This window comes from Lutra lutra, chromosome 8, assembly GCF_902655055.1.
Source record: "Lutra lutra chromosome 8, mLutLut1.2, whole genome shotgun sequence".
In the NCBI taxonomy this organism is placed as follows: domain Eukaryota; kingdom Metazoa; phylum Chordata; class Mammalia; order Carnivora; family Mustelidae; genus Lutra; species Lutra lutra.
In genome coordinates this window covers 54,796,562-54,819,754 of record NC_062285.1, presented here as the reverse complement: position 1 = coordinate 54,819,754, position 23,193 = coordinate 54,796,562, and the positions used below count along the sequence as shown (strand labels likewise).

General features: G+C 50.8%; 1 protein-coding gene across 4 annotated transcripts in view; it reads left to right on the top strand.

Annotated features, from left to right (window-relative positions):
- HOXC4 (homeobox C4) overlaps positions 1 to 20,551 on the top strand; it is a 61,089-nt gene extending 40,538 nt beyond the window's left edge. For 2 of the 4 annotated variants that reach the window (XM_047740196.1, XM_047740197.1), the window contains exons 2-4: positions 17,681 to 17,797; positions 17,946 to 18,886; positions 19,380 to 20,551. In XM_047740196.1, coding sequence (XP_047596152.1) covers positions 18,448 to 18,886; positions 19,380 to 19,735 — 795 coding nt within the window. In that variant the 5' untranslated portion in view covers positions 17,681 to 17,797; positions 17,946 to 18,447 and the 3' untranslated portion in view covers positions 19,736 to 20,551. Of the gene's footprint in view, positions 1 to 17,384; positions 17,512 to 17,680; positions 17,798 to 17,945; positions 18,887 to 19,379 lie in introns of all 4 variants that reach the window. The other 2 variants (XM_047740198.1, XM_047740195.1) reach the window with 2 other exon arrangements.
- Positions 20,552 to 23,193: the final 2,642 nt, after the last annotated feature.

Sequence of the window (23,193 nt, the reverse complement as noted above, 5' to 3'; positions counted from 1 at the left end):
GAGTACAGGGGAGGCCCACAGCTTCTCTGCCTCTTTTGAAAAAAGAATTTTTAGGAGCTTTGAGAGGGATTGAGAAGAGGGTGGTGAAACTGAACCCCGTCCCAGATCCCTGGTTCCCGGAAGGGCCTTTGGGGAAAGGGGAGGGCACTTAGGTGGTGTGTACTGACGTTTCCCACGCCGTGGCTTGTCCAAGGCTTTCAGGCCTCTGTACCCCACTCCCACCTTGGCTGGGTGAATCTGAGGCCTTTAGACAAGCAAGCAGACCACTGTCTCCCAGAGCTAATCTGCAGGGCCTGGGGGCTCCATGGTGCTCAGACTCTTGGGTCCTTTTGGGTCTCTGAAGATCTCTCCCAGGCCTAGGTGGCCCATTTGGTCCCAAGAAGGATTCTCAGAAAGAGTTGGTACTGCTTGGTGAAGAGGTCTGGGGGGAGTTAAAGGAACTGTGTGTTAGCTTTTTAAGATACCGGGGGAGATGGGAGCGAGGAGGGCAGCCTACAGTGAACCTGCCTGGCCGGCAACGTGCAAACCAGTTTCTCCCACTTCTAGGGCCTAAGGCTACGCAGGACAATTAGCTGGGAAAGGAGCTGTGTAGACTGGTGCCTGAGTCCCGTCTGTTTGCCATCATTTGTTTCAGTCTCTGGGATTTTGTGTGGAGGGGGAGGGTGGACTAAAGGGAAGGGGAAAAGGCAGATAATTCAGGTGGTGCTGAGGCCGGCTGAGGCCCATACTCTGCTCTGCTCCGGGCTCCTGGAATGGGATGGGGGAGGAAGTACTTTATAGGAGAAACAAATGTGGGAAGGGTCCATAAAACTTTACTGCATTTCCTCTCCTGCCTCCCACAACGGGGGTGATTTCCTGGACCCAAGCCTAGGCCCCCCACACTGGGGGAGGGTGGGGTTCAGGAGCTGGGCTAGAAGGCTGCTCTTACAGCCAAGAGGGAAAGGGAGCAGAGAGACTCTGGGGAGGGGCAAGGGGAATATTTATGATTATTAATGCTGATGCTCCTTGAATTTATTATAAGGACTGACTTCTCTGCATCCCACTGCCTAAGCTATCCATCTTTTTTTTTTTTTTTTAAACCCAGGAGTCTTTCCTCACCCCGTGCCTAGCACGTAGGAGGTCTCAACAAATGTTTATTGATCTGTGCCCATTGCTGTGCCCTTCCGTTTGCACTCAGGCCAGGTTAGGGTGCCCGTTTGGTCTCTCCCTGACTAGCACACAAGAGTCTGCCCAGCCTAGCACCACCTCAGCTCCGCTCTCAATCTCTCTCTCTCTCAAATAAAATGTGTAATTTTCTTCAGGGAGTTATTTTAATTTTTTCTCCATGCTGAGTAAAACTATTGGGCGAGCGGTGAAGCGTGGAGAAGCACTGACGTCTCCAATGGGTAACGGTTAACTAAGAAAGAGGCCGCGGCGCCCGCCATCACACCCTCTAGCATCCCGGGCTGCAGAGGCCCAGAGCTCCCTCCCCAGGGGATGCACCACCCCAGGGGTAGAACCAAGGGCTGGGCCAGGGCCAGGGGCCAAGTAGTCAGACCCTCCCTGCAGGGCCCACCAGCCCCTCTTGGCCCGGAATGCCTCCTTCCTGCAGTGTTAAGGCCTCTTTCCCTGGAGGAGCTGGAGGGTTGACTCAAGTTTGCCAGACTTGGGTGGACGCAGCCGCGCTCGCTGGCTTGCCCCCGCCCTTTCTGTCAGGGTGCAGGCCTGCCCCAGGCCCCGGCCTCTGCTTCTGTAGTGTCAGCTGCCACAACTTTAGCAGAGGGCTCCGACGTACTCCCCTACGCTGGGACTAGGTATGGCCCAGACCCTTGCTTTCTCCCAGAGCGGAGTCTTCTGCTTTGAAGCCTGGGCTGATTCTCCCAGCCAGCCTCCTGGAACAATCTGCAAGCATCAGGATTTAGCCTTGCCCTGGGAAAGTTAGTGGAGGGGCTTCCAAGTCCCGAGCAGAGACCATGGAGCCTGACTCCCCACTTTGCCCAGAAGCCCAACCCCTCTGGCAGCCAGACAAAAAAAAGGGGGGGGGAAGAAGCGTGACTTACCTTCCCGGGGGAGTGGGAAGAGGGGGACATGACCCACTCCGAGCAATTATAGGAGAGAGGAGGAAAAAAAAAAAAGGAGGAAAAAAATATCAACACGACCTCGGAAGGCGACAGGTCCTTATGGAAATAAGTAAGTAAGTAAATAAATAAATAAGGATCCACCCTCTCCCCCCTCCCCACCCTGCAAGGGGGATGTGGGGGTGGGGCAAAGGAGCAGCCTAAGGGCTTTTTAGTGTAACTGAGCATCAGAGAAATACGCAAGGCTTCTATGTGAATTTAGGAGTTTGAAACTTTTGGAGGTTATTTATGTGAATGGCCCGAAGGCAAGCCCGTGAGTGGCTCTTGGGGGACCACGTGATGTCATTAAACCAAGTTTTATGGTGTAGGGAGAGCTGACAAACCCACAATATATTTACATCATATATAATCTTAACTGTCCAGCCACGCAGCTGCTGGTGAGGTTTAATGCTAGGACAGAGGGCCTGGCAGTTAGAGGGGATTACGGCGCTGGGGATGATGGTGAGAGGTTACATCTTCGCAAATGAATCCCAGGCGAACGCTGTAAGTTAATTTTCTCTCTCTCTGACCCTTTCTCCCGTTTACCTAATCCCCCCTCCCCATGATAGAAGGCAGTTCCCACTCATTAAGGGGAGGGGATGAAGGCCTCCCCAGGCATTCCCAGGCTAGGGTAGAAGAGTAGAAGCCACGGAGGTAGGAGGATGGGGGACCATTCTCCCCTCCCTGCCCTTTATTTACTCCAGCTTCGAGTTAACTGTGGTAGAGAGGCCTGGGTTCTTTAGAGCTCTGCCAGTTCTCCCTGACCCTCTCTCCCTTCTCAGTTGGGAAGAAAGACTGCGGCAGACACATGGGTGTTTGGTGTTTGTAGGAGTGTGCCAACTCTAGGCGCAAGCGCAAAGGGCCTCTGGGCCCCCCACCCCTGACCAAGGAGGGGGCCAGTTCAGCCCTTGAGCCAGTGGTTCAGAGTCCAGGCAGGTCAGGCAGCTGGAGAGGGAGGCCAGGAAGGCAGGCTTTGGGACTTCTGAGTCTCCAGGGTGCGACCTGAAATTGCAGAAGCATCTTAAAGGAAGCTGGCTGAGCCCAGAGAGTCCCAAAGCATTTTCTCTTTCCTCATCACCAGGCCTGGTAGACAGCTGTCCCAGCATCTGTAGTCTGGGGTCTTGGTCGGCCTGGAGCCAGGGTAGTTTCATGCCTCCCTCTAGCTGTTGGGATCTTTCCTGGCATTCCCAAGCCCTTGCCTGAGGCAAAATAGGCCCAGGAGGAACTACTTTTAAGAGTATAAATGGGTTGGAGAGTGGAGGCAATGTCTTTACTAGGCTGACCAGGAAAGCCCCCCAGCTCTGGGGAGAGAGTGGCTTCCGGGTGGTGGAGTAGCCATCAGGGCCCGATACGGGCATGGAGTTCTTCTGCCAATCTCAGGCTCAGGCTCCCTAACGGTGTCTAGGAAGGAGGCTTCCGGCTCGGGAGGCGCGTGTCCTCCACACCTTCGAGCGCAGCCCCCTCCCCATGCGGCACCCGGAGCTAAGCCAGGACAGCAATGACATAGAAACTCAGTCTCCTTGAAGGGGCCGACAGAATCCTACTGAATCTGGAGGGATTCGGAATCAGGGCGGAAACTGGGCCCATGGAGGGCAACTGGTCCAGGCCAAAGAAAAAGGAGAAGAGTGGCGGGGCGAGCCAGGTCTGCACCTTCCCAGAAGGGAGGACTGCTGTGGGGATCCAGGGCACACGCTTTTGTGGAGAAGCGCGGTTGAGGACGGGAAGAGGGTGTAGTTAGTGTGCCCCTGCCGCCCAAGGAGACTGAGGAGGAAGCAGGACTCAAGCAGAGACAGAGAGCCCAGGCCCGCTCTGAGAGAGTGAAAGGGAACAGAGACCCAAAGACACGCCTGAGCCAGGCAATCTCCAAGCCCAGCTCTACCGGGCTCTCGCTTGCATAAGCAGCGCTGAGGCGGGACCTGGGGGACTCCCTGAAGCTATCCCTCTGGGGACCCCTGTCCCAAACCATGTTTGGGCCTCCCTTGGTACCATAGTCCTCCCTACTCCTTTATTTCCCAGGGAAGCATGAGGATGCCAGAGGATTTCCCCAGGAGCCCATTCAAAAATTTAACTGTCATATTCTTCCTTTCTCATAATTAGCCCTCTCCACTCTCCCCTCCTCAGTAGTCTGTGATTTGGCGAGTGGGATTCTGGAAACTTTCCATTCAAGCCTCAGGGAGATGGGAGTTTTCCTTGCTTTCTAACTTGACTCTTCCCCTCCCGTCAGCTCCCCAGGGCTTTAGGGAGTGAGTCTAATGGTCTTCATCCAAGAATTTAGCCTGGGCCAAAGTTCCACACCCAGGCAAACTCGGCCTTCCCGTACCCCTGGCCAAAGCGCAGTCCCATTCCGTTCCTCTCCGTGGAGAAGGGTGTGTGTTTCTGTTTTATAGATTTACACAGCGTCTCTTGGGGGTTCAATGGCTTCCTCATCTCCTTTTCTGTTCCTTAGGCTCAAAAGTTCCAAAGTTCCATTTAAATACCACTCCCTCTTCCTGCCCCAGCAATACTAGATCGTCCTTCCTCTCAATCTGTCTGGGTCAGTTTTTTGCTATTTTGTAGAACAAATACATAAAGACAAATATAGATAGAAGAAAGACAAATATAAATTGGGCCTGAGATTCTTGCTTTTTCCACCCTGCCCCCACCCCGTACTCGATTTTAGGGTCTTCCTGGAGCAGGAGGTGGGCGATCCATCAAGTGCCAAGGTGCCCCAGTCAACCCGGGAAGCTTTTAATTTTGTTCCTAGGTCTTTAACCCTGGAAAAGGTCAAACAACCAATCAGAAATGCGCTAAGCAGGGTCACATGACCCCCACCAACCAATCAGCCCAAAAGTACTTGGTTCTCTGTCTCGACCTTCCCCTCCATTCCTCTTCCTCCATCCCTCCTTTATCGTCCTCTTTAGCTCCTGGGTCTGCCCTATCTCAGATAGGAATGGGAAAAGCGATGCTGAGAATATTCTAGACCCTCCCTTTGTCCCTGAACTAGTTCTAGGGACTCTTTGGCTTGTGTCCTGTAGTTCTAACAATGTGCCTTGGCCTCGAGGTCAGTCTCAGTTGTACAGGGATCTGAAGTTGTGGGAGTGTCCTCTGGATCATTCCCATTTTCTCCGGTGAGATCCTATCCAATTCACTGGGCTTTATAGATGTGGACTCTCGATCAGGGTGTACAGTAGGTGTGGATATGAAATCCAGTTCTGAATTCAAATTCTGGTGGCGATTATCCCCTAAACACTTACCTTGTACCAGTTTTCATTCTCTTCTGATCCTCCTGGGGACAGGTGGGGGCGAGTAGAACTTTTTTAAAAATTTATCTCTCTGGAAGTGCCCCAGAGCCATTTGCTTTGTCAAACAACCTCTGATGTGGGGAAGGGAGCAGAAGTGGATTGAAAGTTGTGTTTGGTACCTCTAGCTTGTTGAATAGCTTTGAGACAGTTGAAAAAGGGTTTTGGAGGGATGCCTGGGTGGCTCTGTCAGTTAAGAGTCTGCCTTGGCTCAGGTGTTGATCCCAGGACCAGGTCATGATCCCAGGGTCCTGGGATCAAGTCCTACATTGGGCCCCTTGCTCAGCAGGGATCCTGCTGCTTCTTCTGCCTGCCACTCCACCTGTTTGTGCTCTCTCGCTCTCTCTCTCTGACACATAAATAAATAAAATCTTTTTTAATTTTTTTTATTTTTTTTTAAAGATTTTTATTTATTTGACAGAGAGAAATCACAAGTAAGCAGAGAGGCAGGCAGAGAGGCAGGCAGAGAGAGAGGAGGAAGCAGGCTCCCTGCTGAGCAGAAAGCCCGATGTGGGGCTCGAACCCAGGACCTGGGATCATGACCTGAGCCGAAGGCAGCGGCTTAACCCACTGAGCCACCCAGGCGCCCCTAAAATCTTTTTTTAAAAACCCGCATCGGGTTCTCTGCTCAGCAGGGAGCTGCTTCCCTCTCTCTCTCTCTGCATGCCTCTCTGCCTCCTTGTGATCTCTGCCTTTCAAATAAATAAATAATAAAATCTTTAAAAAGAAAGGATTTGGAAAAAGGAGTGAGCACAGAAAATCAGGACCCTCCCCTGATATATTATAAAGAGTTGATGAATTTAAGTCCTTTTCCTTTGCATTCTAAATAATAATAATGAACAACTAAGTGATGATCCTGTGTTCTGGCCAGTAGCTATTAAAGAACACAGCCACCAAAAGTGTGGCTTCCTGTGTTTGTGTTTACATGGGTCAAGTCAGAACAAGCAGTGGGTGGGAAACTATTTCTGAGCAAGAACACCTGATGGCACAGAAGCTGTGCACATAGGACAGAAGTGCTGTGTTTCCTGAACACCTGGGCTGGGCCCTGAGCCAATCCACTCGTGCATGGGTCCAGACCCAGACATTGCCCCCTCCAGTACCCTCCGGTCTCCAGGGCTTTGTTCCATGGTTAATTTTAAGGTTGAGTTCCCCTTCCCTCCCTTTCTCCTCTTGCTCTTCTACCTTCTTGAGCTGACTGAAGGGCAGGAGCTCTGATGGACTGTACCACCCAGACCTCTAAACTCTCTTTAGGGGCATCAAGGGTGCAGGGGTGGAAGGAATAAGCCAATATGAACTGGGCTTTGCCAGCATGACTCTGCTCATTGGTCTTCTGGGTGGGCCTGATTTGGGGACAATGCATAGGACAGATGGAAGGTTTGGATTGAGAAGTCAGAGGAAGGGCAGCTCTTCTCAGAAACCAGAGAGCCCCCACTTTCTAAGTCAACTTCAACCATACTGCACCACTCACCTCTTTCATGTGTTAGAATTAAAGCACACACATTTATTTTTCTCTGGTAGGTGGTGAGGTAGTCTTTGACACCAACCTTAACCTCCAGTGTGAATTTCTCACATTGAAGTTTCTAGATCTCATGAAGGGTAGAAAAAGAAAGATGGAGTCTTGTTTCTGTCCAAACAGGCACTGAGAAGAGAGATGGTATTGCCTCAATTCCTTCTAATACCCATGTGAACTTTATCTGTCTCTTTGACTCTCCCTTTCTGTGTACCAAGTCTTTGGGCTGAGTTTTTGAACTGAAACATCAGGATCCTAGACTTCAGTTCTCTGTTTTCTTTTGCTGGGGGTGCATGAATTACTCTGAGCCTCCTGCTCGCTCATGGGACTGGAGACCCTGGAGCTCTTTGAGATGGAGAAAAGAGACAATCCGGATTTAAGACCCCCAAGCTAAGGCTTTCTGGATTAGTTCAATTTAAGAAAGGAACTTCCTAAACTGCTGGAGGGCCAAGAAAATCACATTGCCTTTTATTGGACCCTTGTAACTCAGAATAGTGTGTCTGCATACATCCCTTGGCTGCTTTGATGGGGCTCTAGAAGCTCAAGTTGTCTAGACTGAGGCATTGGGGTGATTGAGATCTCTTTGTCCTTGAATCCTACAGAACCCTGGGATCCATCTTCCTCTGCCATTCCTAAGGGTCACGGAGGGGCAAAAGGAAAATAGAAATATCTAGGAGGATTCGCTCTGTGTGTGTGTGTATGTGTGTGTGTAATGAGGGTGGGTGGTGGGTGGGATGCAATTCGGGACTTGGGAAAGTTGAGCAAGGCAATCCGGGACTTGTTCAGCCTCTGATGACCAGGCCTTAAGATCTACAATGAGAAGTTGAATAGGAGACTTATGCAGGAAGGCAGCTTTTTCTCTACACCTGACACACATACAGAGAAAGTTCTACCATGATCTGCAGCCCCACATGGCCTGGGTGGACTATGTGGGCTCAGCTACCTGGTACTCCTTCAGGACTGCAGGTGTCACAGTTCTCAGAGAGGTAGGGCAGGCCGGGTTCTGCCCTTGAAATTTCCCTACATCTTCCAGCCCCCTGAACTAGAACACCACACCGGAACACACAGAAGTATATATATATATGTGTTCAAGTATGGTATGAAAGAGAAGCCCTGGCAGAATACAGTAAACCAGTCGACTTGAGCTAACTTCCCACTCATTGTCCTGCCCCATTTTTCCCATGGGTTCAACCTGGAGACCATTTCTCTTCCCCAGCCCACCCCTGCCCCCTCAACCCCCTGGGTAACTATTAAGTTTCCTCTCTTCTGCCTCCCTGGAAAACCAAGACCCTGGAGCAGCCCCACAGATGGTGGCACCCAGGCTCTTGATGACCTTTAGTGTCCTGTTGTTCTGTTGGGTTGTGGGGGGTTGGACTACAAGACCAGACCCCTTATCTGATCAAATCCTCCCTTTACTTGCTATTGTAGACTCAAACTCAAACTCAGGGCTGCTTCTTTGTTCAGTGGGGGAAATTTTCATCTAGTAAATATTTCTTTAAAAAGTCAACTTCCTGGAAAATCCAATGTGTGTGTGTGTGTGTGTGTGGTGTGGTGTGGTGTGAATGAAGGGAGTAAGGGTCAGGTCCCTCATTTTAGATTGTCTGTCCTTGTCCTCTGGGTGGAGGATGGGGGCGTGGGCTGAGGTTTTATTGAGGGTGCTTTTCCTGTTGGGAGTAGAGATGGGGTCATAAAAGCCTAGAGGAGGCTGTTTTGATCTGGTGACTTCTCAGGAAGTAGCATCTGAGGTTTTGCTTTGAAAATCACTCTCCCCCAAGCTGGCAAGCTAAATTGGATTGCACTTCCCCAAGCCCACCTGGGGCCCCTCCTTACCTCCCTTTCTTTCCCCAGTAAACCAAAGGAGAAAAATAAAAAGTCCAGAGCTTTCTAAATCCTATGCCTCCAATAAGAAAAGTGCTCCTTGGTGATTTCTTCCCCCTCAAAGTTCCAGGTTTAAAAACCATGCAACCTTTCATTTTTCTTTTTGTTCACACAGACCTTGGTTCCCCCCAACCCCTCAATTTAAAAAGAACTAACATAGAAGGCCATCAGCTTCTGAGCCTGGTGATAGTACTGTGACTCCTGGGGACTCTACCATAACTTCTGGGTCTGCTATTCTCCTGTGACCCCTTTCCTGAGCCCCAAACCCTTTCTTTGGAAGGTGGGACTTCAGGTGTATAGAAAACTCTTGAGAAGAGATATTGGGAGTGAGGCATATAGAAGAACCCATCTAGAACTGAATGAATGGAGGAAACTCTCTACAGTGACCGGGTTTTATGTAATTAAAGATGGGTGCAGGGGTGTGTGTGTGTGTGTGTGTGTGTGTGTGCACATGAAAGCCCACAGCCTTCTCACATCTTGCTGTAATCACACTATCTCCAAACTAAACCTTATTTTACCTGAATAGCTCCATTTTGTAATGTTAATGAGCCTTCCCCCAAAGACACCCCAACCTCCCACTGGTCCCTCCATCCCCAGCCATGGGCTAAGGAGCTGAAGGGAATGGAAGTAAAGAGCTCTCTACCTCCATCTCAATTAGGGACACTTTCAGGCCCAGGGATCAGGGCTCTTATCTATCGCTGGAGAAATGCCCCCATATGCTGGAAATGAGGCCACAGATGATATGCGTTCATGGGCCTCTTAGACCTTATTCAGGCTCTAGTTTACCCTCACTTGTTCCCCAGAGAAGTCTGGACTGGAACACCCTGAGCCCACAAACACTAGAAAATCTCCCTCATTCCTAGGACTCAATGCAAATACACCTCTCGTTATAGAGAGCTGCACAGTTGAATAGCTGCCCTTGTGAAAATGTATTTATGGGTCTATCTATGTCTATATAACAGGATGTATGTTTTCTTTCACTCTCTACTCCACATTTAAATGCAGGTGTATAGATCTTTAGATTTATAGATCCACAGTGAACATACCAGTCCTCTGTCGAATTCCTGTGTGTGCATTACCAATCTTCCAGTAGTGGTTGGATGTATACGCTGGGGTGTATTGGTACGGCTCTTGCTAAACATCTAGATGAATATTTGGGTTTTTTCCCCCGATTGGAAAGAACTATGTGTGTGTTGCTAGATAAAACTATGTTTTATCTAGATTTATGCAAGGGCCTCAATGCATAAAATAGCTACATATTGAAGCTACCTATTTGGAGATCTTTATGGTCTTTGCAGTTTTGCTGCAAACTTAAACATTTAAGCATATGTTTAGAGATGGTTCCATAATACGTATATCTATATGTAGGGGCATAGATCTCCCTCTGAAAGGATTTAAACTTACTGCATCTCTCTGTCTATCTCTGTGATCAATAGAGACATCAGGCAAGTGGGCATGGAGAACAAATACCTTTTGGATGTTTTGCTTATTAAAGTAGTGATTCTGTTGCTATCTCTAATGCTATCTCCAAATCTAGTCCAACTGAGTCCTCTGCCCCCTGGAAAAGCCACTGTGGGGACCATAGCCTCTCTCTCCAGGCTGTCCCTGTGCCCTAAAGTCCCAGCCAGGCTCCCTATCCTGCAGTACCTCTCAAGACAGCCACTAAGGAGAAGGGGAGAGAAGAAGGGGTGAACCCTTCAACCCGGCTCCTCTTGGATCCTCCTGGCTCTCAGGGTGAAGAGGCTGACCGGGGCGTGAGAGTCCTTCCCAACCCCAACTGGACCTTTGGATTTGGGGGAAAGGGGTGACTAAGTCCTCGACCGTTTTTTTTGGAGGGTGCCCAAATGGTGCCAGGGTCACCGCCCGACCCCTAGGTGTCCCCTCCCTGGTTGTTCTTGGTACCCAGGGCCCAATTAAGCGGCCGCAGCGCTCCCTGCAGCCGCGCTCTTATCGGCCGGGATTGATGCCTCCGCCGCTCCTGTATATCATTTCCAAGATTTTTTCTGTCCAACTCCTCGGCTCCTTTGGCTTCCGCGGCTTTGACTAATGATTGCTACAGATGCCAACGTCTCCAGAATCCTAATAGCCAGGCAGGCGGACTTTTACCCGGCAACATTGCTGCGTGGGGGTGGGGGGGGAGGGGGTTGGGGGAGCAGGGGTTGGGGTGCTGTAGGTCGGAGGACAGGGAGAAGGTTGTGACCAACTCAAGTTTCACTGAACTTCTTCCCCAGTGAGGAAGACATCCCAAGTCCCTCCTCTCCCCGAGGGGGAAAATATAATCAGAAAATACTGCTAATAGTAACTCATTGCTTGCCTCGTTGGAAGGGATCAAAGAATAAACAGGACGTGGGAGAATAATCAGAGGAATGTTTATTAGTTGTAAGTAGATGAGAGAGTAAGCGGAAAACCAGCGGTTTGGGGAGGAAAGAGAGTGTTTTCTTCCGGAGGAAGAGAGACGGGAAAGAAGTCAGCCACGGCGGGCTCAGGGGCTCCTTTTCTTTATTCCATGGCTCACCCATCCCCTCCCCTCCCCAAATCCACACTTCTTCTAAATGAAAGTTTCTTCCCTCTTCCCCGTCCTTCACCTCACCTTCAGTCCCTCCGGCGCAGGGGCCGCTGACCCTCGTGTTGTCGGACGCAGGTGCCCGCAGCCCAGAGCGCTGTGCCAGGCCGACGGGCCTCTGTCTGGGGCCGGGAAGCAAAGGCAGAGTCCGCGGCCGGCTGCGGGCTGGGGGGCCGCCCGCCCTGCGGTCCCGCTGGCGCTCAGGGGCTGAAAGTTGTGGACGATTTTGCTTGTCCTGGCGCTTGTGGCCCTCCGGCGTGGGGCGGCTCTTTGCGGGAAGCGGCTGGAGCTCCCCGCAGAGCCTGGAGCCCGGTGTGGTTCTGCCTCGGGTTCCCAACCAGACTTTCTAAAACGCGCCACATTCGGGTGAAGAGAAAACACAAAAACGCGGAGCAGCGCAGCTCCGGGCCCAGGCATGGAGTGATAACTCAAACACGGAACATTTTTCTATCAGAGGATAATGGAGCACAAAATAATTCAGGAAGGCGAATGGGCAGGGCCCGAGTGGCAGAGCCCGGCGGCGTCGGGCGGCTGCAGCCCGGGCTGCGCGCGGAGAACCGTGGGAGGACCATTTCGTTGGAGTGTAGGGCGAGGCAGCAGCCCGGACCGGACCCAGGCCACCGGAGGGGCAGTCTCTAAATTACAGCCCGTCAGGAGGACTCGGAAACACAAAAAGAGAGCCGAAAGATTTAAACAGTCGGAGGCAGAGGCGTCCCGACGCGACCAAAGCGAAAATCAATCACGTAATTAAACCGGGGCGAGGGCGAGGCCCGAGGCTGGGGGTCCAGGGTTCGGAGGAGGCGGCCAAGGTGCGCGCCGAGGCGGGCGAGCGGCCAGGGGATGGGGGCTCGCCCGCCGGGCCGGAGCGCGGAGGGGCTGCGGGCAAGTTTAGAGCGGATCGCAATGGATTCCCGCTTGGCTGGGAAGAACAGGCTGCGTGTCTTCTCCCAGGCCAGATCCAGAAGCTACCGATGGCCCCTTCTCCGGGCCCCCCATTTTTATGGAGCTGTGGTGCGGGGTTAAAGGTTGCTCCCCATTGTCCAGTGGTGCCAGGGATGTGTCTAAGGAAGTTTGTCTGGGAGCCCAGGGGGAACCAAGATGCTGCCTCTGGGTTTGAGGGGATGGAAGGGGTTGGCACCCCAGTTTCAGGCCCTTGCATAAGTGGCCTGGGCCTTGATTGCCACAACTCAGAAGTCAAGGCAACCTTTGGAATGACTCCCATCTGTGGGCCAAGGCTGGAAAAGTAGGGGGCAAGTGGGCTTTATTAAAGGAGAAACTCAGGGCTGAGCAAACTGGGCCCCTTTGGGCAGGGAAGGAGAAGGGACAGTTCCTGGGAGAGGAAAATGAAGCACATTGGGAGCTCTGTTTAGTGAGGGAATGATGCTCTTGTTATTATAGAGGTTAATAATGGTAATGATCTTGTATGGCTGGGTCAGTCCGGAGAGACCAAGCTCTCCACAATCCTTTCTCACAGAGATTTTTCTGGATAGTCAAGGGGGCCCCAACTTGGTTGTGGTTGGGGAGAATAAAATAAAGACCTTCCTTCCCTTCCCCTGCCCTTTCCTCTCTGACTCCTTGAGGACTCCAGAAAACAAGGGAATCTTATAAAAAATCTCCATCACTCCCCCACCCCCATTATTTTCCTCTGTTCTTTCCAGCTAACTAAAATGCACTGTCTCCGGGCGGTGGGCTTTCCTGGAGTGCCCTTCTCGTGAAGAAAGCAGTTCCAAGTCCCCAGGAATTCTGTCTCTGACTCTGGAGGAGAGACACCCAAGATTTTCTTGCCTGTTCCATGGAATTCTCTCTCTCTCCTTAGTCTTTCCCAGTTTCTGCCTTTCTTGGTCCTTGGTGCCTGATCCCATGGGTCCGTGGCAGCTCAGAGGCCAAGAAGAGATTGGGCCATTTTGAGATGCCTTCATCAAGCCCCCAGAGGGTTCCCAGCCTTCTATCATTTCATTAATTCTGGAAGCACAGGCCAGGGAGCCCACCATAAGCTACACCAGAGCCAGCCTAATTCCTAGAACTTTCAAAACTACATTTCACCTCCTTTAAAAGTAAAAGTCCTTTCCCCCCTTAACAGGAAAGTTAAGGTTACAAATCTCCTGCAGCCTTAAGTCAGAATTTTTAGCAGCAACAGCAACAATATTAATAGTAAAAAGAATTAAAGCTTGCATCAAAGGCAGAAAGGGACACCCTAGCTCAAGTTTTAAAGGGGATATAATCCAGCAGCCTTGGATGAGAGTGGGGGTGAGTGAGGCCAGGATGACCAAGAAAGGGGGTGAGGAACCCAATCTCTAACTAACAATTTCTCCAGCATAAAAATGAAACATCAAATTCGTTAGCCCAGGGCCTTCATTTTTCCCCTTCCACATTATAACTAGTTATTGAACTCGCTGGAAGATCTAAAGGCCATTTGCGAAGAGACAAATTTCAATGGAGTTTCCCCATCAATAACCCCATGGCAGTGACCTATTGGAACAAGTCAAACACCCGAGGTGAAATGCAGGTCACTCTGTCTAACCAATATTAAAATGCGGCCACTTTTTAAAAAGCCACTTTAAACGAGATTTGAGGAAAATTGAATTCCAAGGAAGGCAAGGCAAGGAGGGGGAAATCCACGAGAGGACCTTGCCTATGGTCTCCAAACAAACAAGAGAAATTCATCTTTAATATTTTAAAGAGGGGCAAATTAACATTCCATGATTGCTTTTTTTTTTTTTTTTTTTGAGACTATAAGCGATTCCAGGAGGAAAAAAAAAAAAGGTTTAGTATTTTCTGGTGACACGTCCAGGTTATTAAAATCATTTTAGACCAATTCATTACTTTTACTGACAAGAGATTTAAGAAAAAATCAATTAAGCATTTGCATATTCTTTTGCATACATTACCTCTGCCTACTGGCGTTAGAAAGGGACAAAAACACACATATAGACATACATACAGACATACATACGCCGCAAAAAAATGAGATAAGAGTCTTGCTTTACTTTGGGGTTTTCAGGATGCTTGGAGAAAAAATAAAAATGGAGTGAATTACTTGATTGCATATCATCTAATAGTCCATTTATTTGAGGAAGAGGAAAGCGAGGTGTTGCGATTTTTTAATCTCTAACATAACAATAACAAAACCACATCATACACCCACACAAAATCCTGCACTTCTGAGAGTGGGAAAAGGAATGACCCTCATTTTCCTTCTCTTTGCCCTCCAAATCCTGAGTTGGTTCTCCCATTTATTTTTCTCCCTAGGAAAATCCAGGGAGTCTGAGGGGTGAGATTTTGATACAGCACAGAATGTGTGGAGCCCCCCGAGGTCCCCCAGCCGGCAGCTTGTTACTGGGGAGGGGAGGAATATGGGTTATCTAACGGTCAGTATGGTAATCCAGGCACAATAAGGCCTCGCACACAATGGACACATATTTTTCTTCAGCGGTGTCAGAAGGGAAGCGCTTTGTACTGAAACGTGTTTCCGAAAGAGAAACCAGATCGAGATTTAGAAAGGAGATGGGGAGGGTGGCATTCAGAGAGCGTTTGGAAGCTGGCAAAGGGTGGTCAGAAAAAATAAAAATAAAATAAAATTGGGGTAGAGAGAGGTGGAGGGTAAGCAGGGGTGGAGATCCTTGGGCTGGCAAGACAGGAGCAGCAGGGCAAAGCACAAAAGGAGAGAGGACCAGATACTAGGACTCATCACAGGCAAGAGCTGCTTGAGTGCCCCCCCCATTAAGCCAATGCTAAGTGCACGACTCTCCAGAGGGATTTTATTTCTGTACTTGTAATAATATCCAGGTGAAATTGTTTGCATGTATGTGTGTGGTAGAGCCCAGCTGGCTTGCTATTTTCCCCTTGTGATAGGCGACTTCCTTGCTTTTAAGGTATAGGCACCCCAAAAGGGCTTTTGGACAAACGATGTAGATGAATGTGGGCCCATTTGGAGGAATCTCCCAGATTTCACTTTCTGGAGGTGCATGTTAAATTAGATGTGCAAACCTGGGATGAGAACCCCAGATATTTATGGCTGCACAAGGAGACATTTAATGTATTGATAAGTATTAACAGTATGTATGCATATGTATTTGTTAGGTGTAATAACCAAAGACAGACTTGACATTCAGCTGGAGGCCACTGAACTCTCTGTATCTACTTAATATGTATTGGCCCAAAGTGGGTTTCCTGCTCTGGCTCCCTTGACCCACCTGCAGGAGCTTAGAATCCTGGGGAGTGGTGGCGGAGGAGGGGCGACGCCTTGGGAGGAACTCCCTAAAAAGCCCAAGAAGGTGAAGAGATGGAAGAAAAGAGGGTTGGGGAAAGGGCGGGGGGCAGGGCAGGTAGAAGGTGAGTGTGAGGGCTGGGAGCGGTGGAGCCAGGCCGAGACCTCACCTTTCCAAGGAGAGAAAGAGTATTCTGGGGGAGGATTGGGTGGGGCAGCCTGATCCAGGTGCGGTCCTCAAGGGAGGTTGGGGGTGGGGCTGGAAGGCTTTCTCCTCCTTCAGCAACCCTCCCTCCCCCCAACCCTACCTGCAATCGGGAGCTTTGGCTTTCCCTGGGGCCAGTCTGGGGCTGCAGTTCAGACTCTGTGTAGAGCAGCATTCAGCATTGGTTTCCCTTTGCCCTCTTCCACTAATTTATAATTAACCCACCCCTACCCCCAATAATTACAACAAATAAGCCACCCTCCCAGGCTCCAAGCCACTATCAACTGAACCCCAGCCTTCTCCTCCCCACAGTTTCACGTTCCTCTTTCAACCAAACTGGCCAGTCCTCACAGGCTGACGGGCCCAGACAGGAATGGGCAGGGACCCACTGGGAAATTTGGGACACTCCTCTGAGAGACGGTGTACCCCCAGGGAATTCCTGTTCCCTCGACCGCCTGGTGGTAGGGGGATGGGGCATTGTCCTCCTGGGGACAGGGTATCCAGGGGCCCCCAAGCACTGGCTCCAGGTGAGCTGGGGGTGAGCAGAGACTCAGCATTGGAGGACAGAGAGTGGCTAGGGGGCCCAGGCGGTTCTCATTCCTGACCTCAGGGTGAGCCCTAAATTTTGACATGGGGACCCCCTCTCCCGCATCCCTAAGGTGGTGGAAAGACAGGTGGGGAATCTCCCGCCTTCAGTCTCCCTCTCAGGAGGGCTTTATTTTTTTTTTCCTTTTCCCCTCCTCATTCCCTTAATTGCAGATGTTCTAATTAAACCCTCAAATAGTTGTTATGCCGTTTTAAAAGGTACTTATTCAAGTGTCAACCAGGCTGGGCTGGGAGGAGGCAGCGTAGGGCGGCGAATTAAAGGTAGATTGACTAATCACGACGGCGATCATAATAATAAAATCAGAGGGAAAAAAAATCACATTACGACTTTTCGTGGAAAGGAGGGAGCAGGCAGCCAGCGGCCGCCAGCCCTGCGCCGCCGCCGACACAAAGAGTGCGGGCGATTCCGCGAGACTGATTTATGACGTTTTACAGCCCTATAAAAGCTGTAGCGACGAGGCAAGCGCTCCTACCACCGCTGGCAGATTTAGTCTAATAAATAAAACATAAACAGTTAACTTTATGTGTCACTTTTATTGTTATCAAGTAAAATATAGCCGAGCTCCGGCAAGCTATGATTTTAAACTATAATTGTTATCAAGTACAACAAGGGGACCCAGCTCCCTCCCTGGGTTCTCCCTTCTGCTACCTCCCCGGGTTCTCCCTTCTGCTACCTCCCCCCAACTCTGAGTTATGGGATCAGCTAATTGGAATTGGTGGCATGACGTGGCCACCCCTGGCTGGGGGAGGGGGTCAGAAAAAGCAGCCCTTTCTTGCCCCCTCCCTTCTCCGTGCCCCTGACACCCGCCATCAGGGTATTCCCTGTGGGTGGGTGGCAGAGAGAGGGAAGCTGGTAGGAATGGAAGGGAGACCCCCAAGGCCTGCCCAGCCTCCTCGCCTTGGAGCTCACCCCTCAGGTTTTGGAAAGCAGCCTGGAGCTGGCCCCTGGGAATGTGTGTTTACATGTAAACACATGTGTTACATGGATACGATCCCTGGCCGGAAGCAGGCTCTACCCGCACAGGTCTCCCTCTTAACTAGGTCGGCCCTCTGTGGGGACGAAGAAAGAAGAGCTCCCAGGGCCTTGGCTGGGCACCATCTCGGGGCACTGACTTCTGGCAGATCTCTCTCCTCCTTGCCCCACGTCCTTAAGGAGCCAGCCTTAGAGGTAGTTGTCAGAAAGCCACAGGCCAGATGGATTAAGAGTAGAAACAGCAGCCAGCAGTAGAAGAGCTCCTCTGCTCTGCGGCTGGGGCAGGGAGGGTCAGTGGGTACCAGGGGAGGAGATCAAGGCTTCTGAACTCTGCTTTTGCCAACCACTTCCTGTCTCTCTTCAGCGGGGGCTCAACCCCCAGACCTCCAGAAATGACGTCAGAATCATTTGCATCCCGCTGCCTCTACCTGCCTGGTCCAGCTGGGACCCTGCCTCGCCGGCCCCGTGGCCATAGGGTTGGGTGAGTGTGTATGGGGAAGGGGAATGGACTCTGGTATCCTTGGATGGGGGGCAACCCAGGCTCTTCAGCCTCCTGGGCTCAGCCTGGGCCCCTCCCCATCCAACCTCCACTCCAGTCCTCCTCATTCAACTTCCTCTTCCTGCAAAAGAGGGGCGCTGCCCAGTGACCTACACAGACCGACACAGGATCGCCATGAATGGAGACCTCTGGAAAAACTCAGGAGCCGAGGCCCAGCCGGCCCACCGGAGGCCTACGGGGAGACTCTGGGAGGGGGCTGAACCACAGCCTCCCGACAGCCCCCCAAAGCCCAGGCTTTGGAAGGGAGCTGGGGGCTTCCCATCTCCTTTTGCAGGGGAGGGCTGTCAGTCTGCGGGGTGCGCAGTGGGGGTACCTCGGCCCCCGCCTGCTAGCCCCCCATCACCACCCCCACCACCCCCAGCACCACCACCACCACCACCACACACAAAAAAAATTGGATACATTTTGAATAAAGCGATTCGGTTCCTTATCCGGGGACTGGGTTGCTCCGTGTGATTGGCCGGCGGAGTCACATGGTGAAAGTAACTTTACAGGGTCGCTAGCTAGTAGGAGGGCTTTATGGAGCAGAAAAACGACAAAGCGAGAAAAATTATTTTCCACTCCAGAAATTAATGATCATGAGCTCGTATTTGATGGACTCTAACTACATCGATCCGAAATTTCCTCCATGCGAAGAATATTCGCAAAATAGCTACATCCCTGAACACAGTCCGGAATATTACGGCCGGACCAGGGAATCGGGATTCCAGCATCACCACCAGGAGCTGTACCCACCACCGCCTCCGCGCCCTAGCTACCCTGAGCGCCAGTATAGCTGCACCAGTCTCCAGGGGCCGGGCAATTCGCGAGGCCACGGGCCGGCCCAGGCGGGCCACCACCACCCCGAGAAATCACAGCCGCTCTGCGAGCCGGCGCCTCTCTCAGGCGCCTCCGCCTCCCCGTCCCCAGCCCCGCCAGCCTGCAGCCAGCCAGCCCCTGACCATCCCTCCAGCGCCGCCAGCAAGCAACCCATAGTCTACCCATGGATGAAAAAAATCCACGTTAGCACGGGTAGGCAACTTTGCTTTTTGCTCTCCCCCTCCCTCCCCACTTCCCCAGCGCTCCCCACCCTCCCCGGCCCCCTCCGGCCCCCGTCCTCCTTTCTCTGCTTCCCCCTCTCTCTCCAGGAGCGACTCTGGGTTAGCACAATTGAACTGGATTTACGAGCGAGAATGGGTAATTACATCCCCCATAAATTTTATGGCTTAGCTACTCTGGGCAGTCCGAGCCATGTGCTACGATCTGTTATGTATGTGTGAAAACTATGCTCGCTTTCTAAGGGCGCATAAATAATTCAGTGTCGTTACAATGAGGATTCCCCTCTTATTACACTACAAAGTCTCCAGCTTCCTTCAACTTCTTTATAACCCATTTAGCTTGATGACTTTATTTCCACCACCCCCTCCTCCTGTTCCACAGAGCTGAGGATGGGGTGAGGGTGGGGGGCGGGAGCCTGCTGCCTCTGAACCCCACTATTTGCTTTTCCCCTCCTCCTCCCCCCCAGTGAACCCCAATTATAACGGAGGGGAACCCAAGCGCTCGAGGACAGCCTACACCCGGCAGCAAGTCCTGGAATTAGAGAAAGAGTTTCATTACAATCGCTACCTGACCCGAAGGAGAAGGATCGAGATCGCCCACTCGCTGTGCCTCTCTGAGAGGCAGATCAAAATCTGGTTCCAAAACCGTCGCATGAAATGGAAGAAGGACCACCGACTCCCCAACACCAAAGTCAGGTCAGCGCCCCCGGCCGGCGCTGCGCCCAGCACCCTCTCGGCAGCCACCCCGGGCACTTCTGAAGACCACTCCCAGAGCGCCACGCCGCCGGAGCAGCAACGGGCAGAGGACATTACCAGGTTATAAAACATAACTCACACCCTGCCCCCACCCCATGCCCCCATCCTCCCCTCACACACAAATTGACTCTTATTTATAGAATTTAATATATATATATTTTTTGGTTCTTTTCTCTCTTCTTTCCACCTTATACCTTGTTAATTCCAAACTGACAAAACAGATAAACAAGCCCTCTGCCCTTCTCTCCCTTCCACTGTTAAGGACCCTTTTAAGCATGTGATGTTGTCTTAGCATGGTACCTGCTGGGGTTTGTTTGTTTGTTTGTTTGTTTTTAAGGCCATTTTGGGGGGTTATTTATTTTTTAAGGAAAAAGCTGCAAAAATTATATATTGCAAGGTGCGATGGTCTGGTTTGGGTGAATTTCAGGGGAAATGAGGAAAAAAAAAGGAAAGAGAGATTTTTAAGCCAATCTCATCCTTCTCCTCCTCCTCCTTCCCCCCTCTTTCCTTAGGCCTTTTGCATTGAAAATGCACCAGGGGAGGTTAGTGAGGGGGAAGTCATTTTAAGGAGAACAAAGCTATGAAGTTCTTTTGTATTATTGTTGGGGGGGGGGGTGCTGGGAGGAGAGGGGGGACGACAGCAGACAAAGCTAAATGCTTTGAGGAGCCTCTCAGAGCTGTGCAGTTTGAGGAGCCAAAAGAAAATAAAAATGAACTTTCAGTTCAGAGAGGCAGTCTATAGGTAGAACCCCCACCCCACCCCACCATCGTGGTCATTGTGTTTTTGGACTGAATTTACTTGATTATTGTAAAACTTGCAATAAAGAATTTTAGTGTCGATGTGAAATGCCCCGTGATCAATAATAAACCAGTGGATGTGAATTAGTTTTACGTCAATGTCTGATGGTTTCTTTTTATCCCCCTCCTCCTTCTGGCCTGGTAACGTCCCACCTTCTCTATAGTTGCCTAAGTTTACTCTAAGCAAACACACAAATCTTAACTCTCAACTCCTTCTCCAACGTCCTTAGGTGCACCAGCAAGGGGATTGGGACAGGGAATTCTCAAAAAAGGGGATGTGGAAGATTAGTGCTGATTTCTCCCATCCCTTCCCTGAGTCTGCCAAGAGGCCAGACTCTCCCGAGGGTCTTTAGAGTGGAGCTGGGAGCGTCTCACTTTTCTATAGTCAGGCACAGTGTCTTCTTTTTGTTGATTTCCCTCTCCCTTCTTCTCTTTTCTCTCTACTGAGTAGGCCTGCCTTATTTGCAGACAAGAAGGCAAGTTTAGGGAGTGGGAGGAAGAGAAGAGTTTTTTTCTTCTTTTAGGACTCTTTTGGAATGAGGGATTAAGGAAGATGCCCCCTCAACCTGCCTGTGCTTCTTAAAAGAAGGAAGATTTTGAGCTGGTGACTCTGGAGCAGCAAAGTGACCCGTCAGGGTGGCTTCTCTGTTTGTTTAGACTTGGAAAGAAGGGTGAAGTGGAGGCCAGAGGCGTGGGAGGCCCCCTTGCTTGGGTAGGCCTCAAAGCCTGATGCCTGGAGATAATGAAGAACTTTTATTTTTTCCCCTAACTTTTATCATGGACCTGCTAGGTGTTGAGAAAAGCCACAGGGACTACCCCTCTTCCTATAAGCTCCCAGGTCTTGGTGGAGCTTGGAAATAGCTGGAACCAGGCTGTCTGACTGTTTAAAGAAAAAAAAAAAAATTCATTTGTTTCCTTGGGGATTAAAAAAGAGAGAGAGAGAGAGAGAAACAGCAGCAACAAAAACTGGCCTGGATTACCTGAATAATTAATTTAAGCCAAAGGCTCCCAAATCATCCTGATCCTCAAGACCAGGCCCTAAGCAGGGCCTGCTCAAATTTTTGCTTGCTTGTTGGAAGAAGTGGGAGTGGGGGCTCAGTGGGCTTCTCAGACAATTTATCTAAATTTCAGAATAGAAGGCACCAGAAGTTGAAGAGGGAGGGCAAAGAGATCCAGGATTTGTAGCTGAGGATACCCCTATCCCCTCTCCCCAAATTCTGGAGGGAAAGGTAACAATGGGACCAGTTGTGAAAATCTGTTGTTCGGTGTGCTTTGGATTTATTTCCTCTCGAACCACTTGCTGGCTGGTACTTGGAGTGGGGTACGTGTGTGTGTGTGTGTGTGTGTGTATTTGTGCGTTTTGGGGGATATCACTTGGTCCTATAGGTCTACTTTCTTCTCCCTCAATGGTGCCCTGGAGATAGCAAAACATGCTGCCTGCAGTGTGAGCGAGCAGGGCCAACAATTATCTGGAGTTATTTCATGTAATCAAGTGAATTAGGGGCCAAATCTGACGGTAGCTCCTAGCATCTTGAGGCAATTGACTTTGGGGCAGGAAAAGGGGGTCTAACAGTGCTTGGGAGAAGGGAAGTAAGGACTGAGGGGTGGACTTGGGTGTCTTTGCAACCCAGTAAGGAAGTTTATATGGAGGAAGAGGGGGGAAAAAAAAAAAAAGAAAAGGAACTTAGGATCTATAGTCTTTTTAACTTTCTCCTTTGGTTTTAGAGGAATTTATTCCCCTCTCTTCCCAAAAGTGGAAGAGATGAAAGCGAGGAGGAAAATGACTATCTTTTCTTTCTCAAGCTTCTCCCTGAACTTGGCGAAAGGACACTCTAGCCCAGGAAAGCAGCAGGAGAGGATTGGGATGGTTTTTTTATTTGCCTTCTTTAGGGAGTTCAGTTACTCCCTCCCGTCTCACGCATACACACATAGCTGTTCTCAGTGCCTCTTGGTGTGACAAGGGGAAACATCAGAAATCATAATTCTTGACAAATGAAACAAAACTAAACCCTCATTCGTTTGAGTTTTTGAAGATTTTGGCCTCTGGCCTTCCCACCAGTGGGCTCCATTCTCTCCTCTTTCCCGGGAGCTCTCCTTTCCTTGGGCCTGACCACCCCAGAATGGGATCAGGGTGCGGGAGAGGGACGGGGTGGGGTGGAGTGCGGGGAGTGGAGGGCCGACCTGAGCGGGGCTCCTTGTTCCAGCAGTCTGGGTCCCCCGCTGGGGCTGCTGCTCCATGCGTTGCTGCTACAGCCTCATTGGGAAGCGGAGGGTTAGAGCTTTTATCGAAGTTGGGTTGAGCAGAGGGGAAAGGCTGGGGGGTGGGGGAGAACGCAGCCCAGGTTCACGGGGAGGACACAGCATTTTCTCTCCCATCGCCTTTATATTCGGCAGCGCCTCTGACCTCTCCCCCACCCCCATCTCCAACCCTCCCAAGCCAGGCTTTGCTCAGCTCCTGGTCTCCAGATAGGATGCCCCTGCTTTTGAAGGGCTGGGGATTTCTTGCCCAGAGTAATGGGAGAGGCAAGGCGCATGAATGCCTGCTAGTGCATTGTATCTCTCTTTCCAATGGCTAAGTTAAAAGAAGACCGGGTGAAAGCGGCAATCTTCCAAGGTCCTTCTCTCCAAGCACCAGGAGATCCCTACAGGTCACAAATCCCCTTGCCATGTAAGTAGTTAGCATTCGATCTGCTCAGGGCGAGGAGCACAGCAGTTTCAACTCTGTCT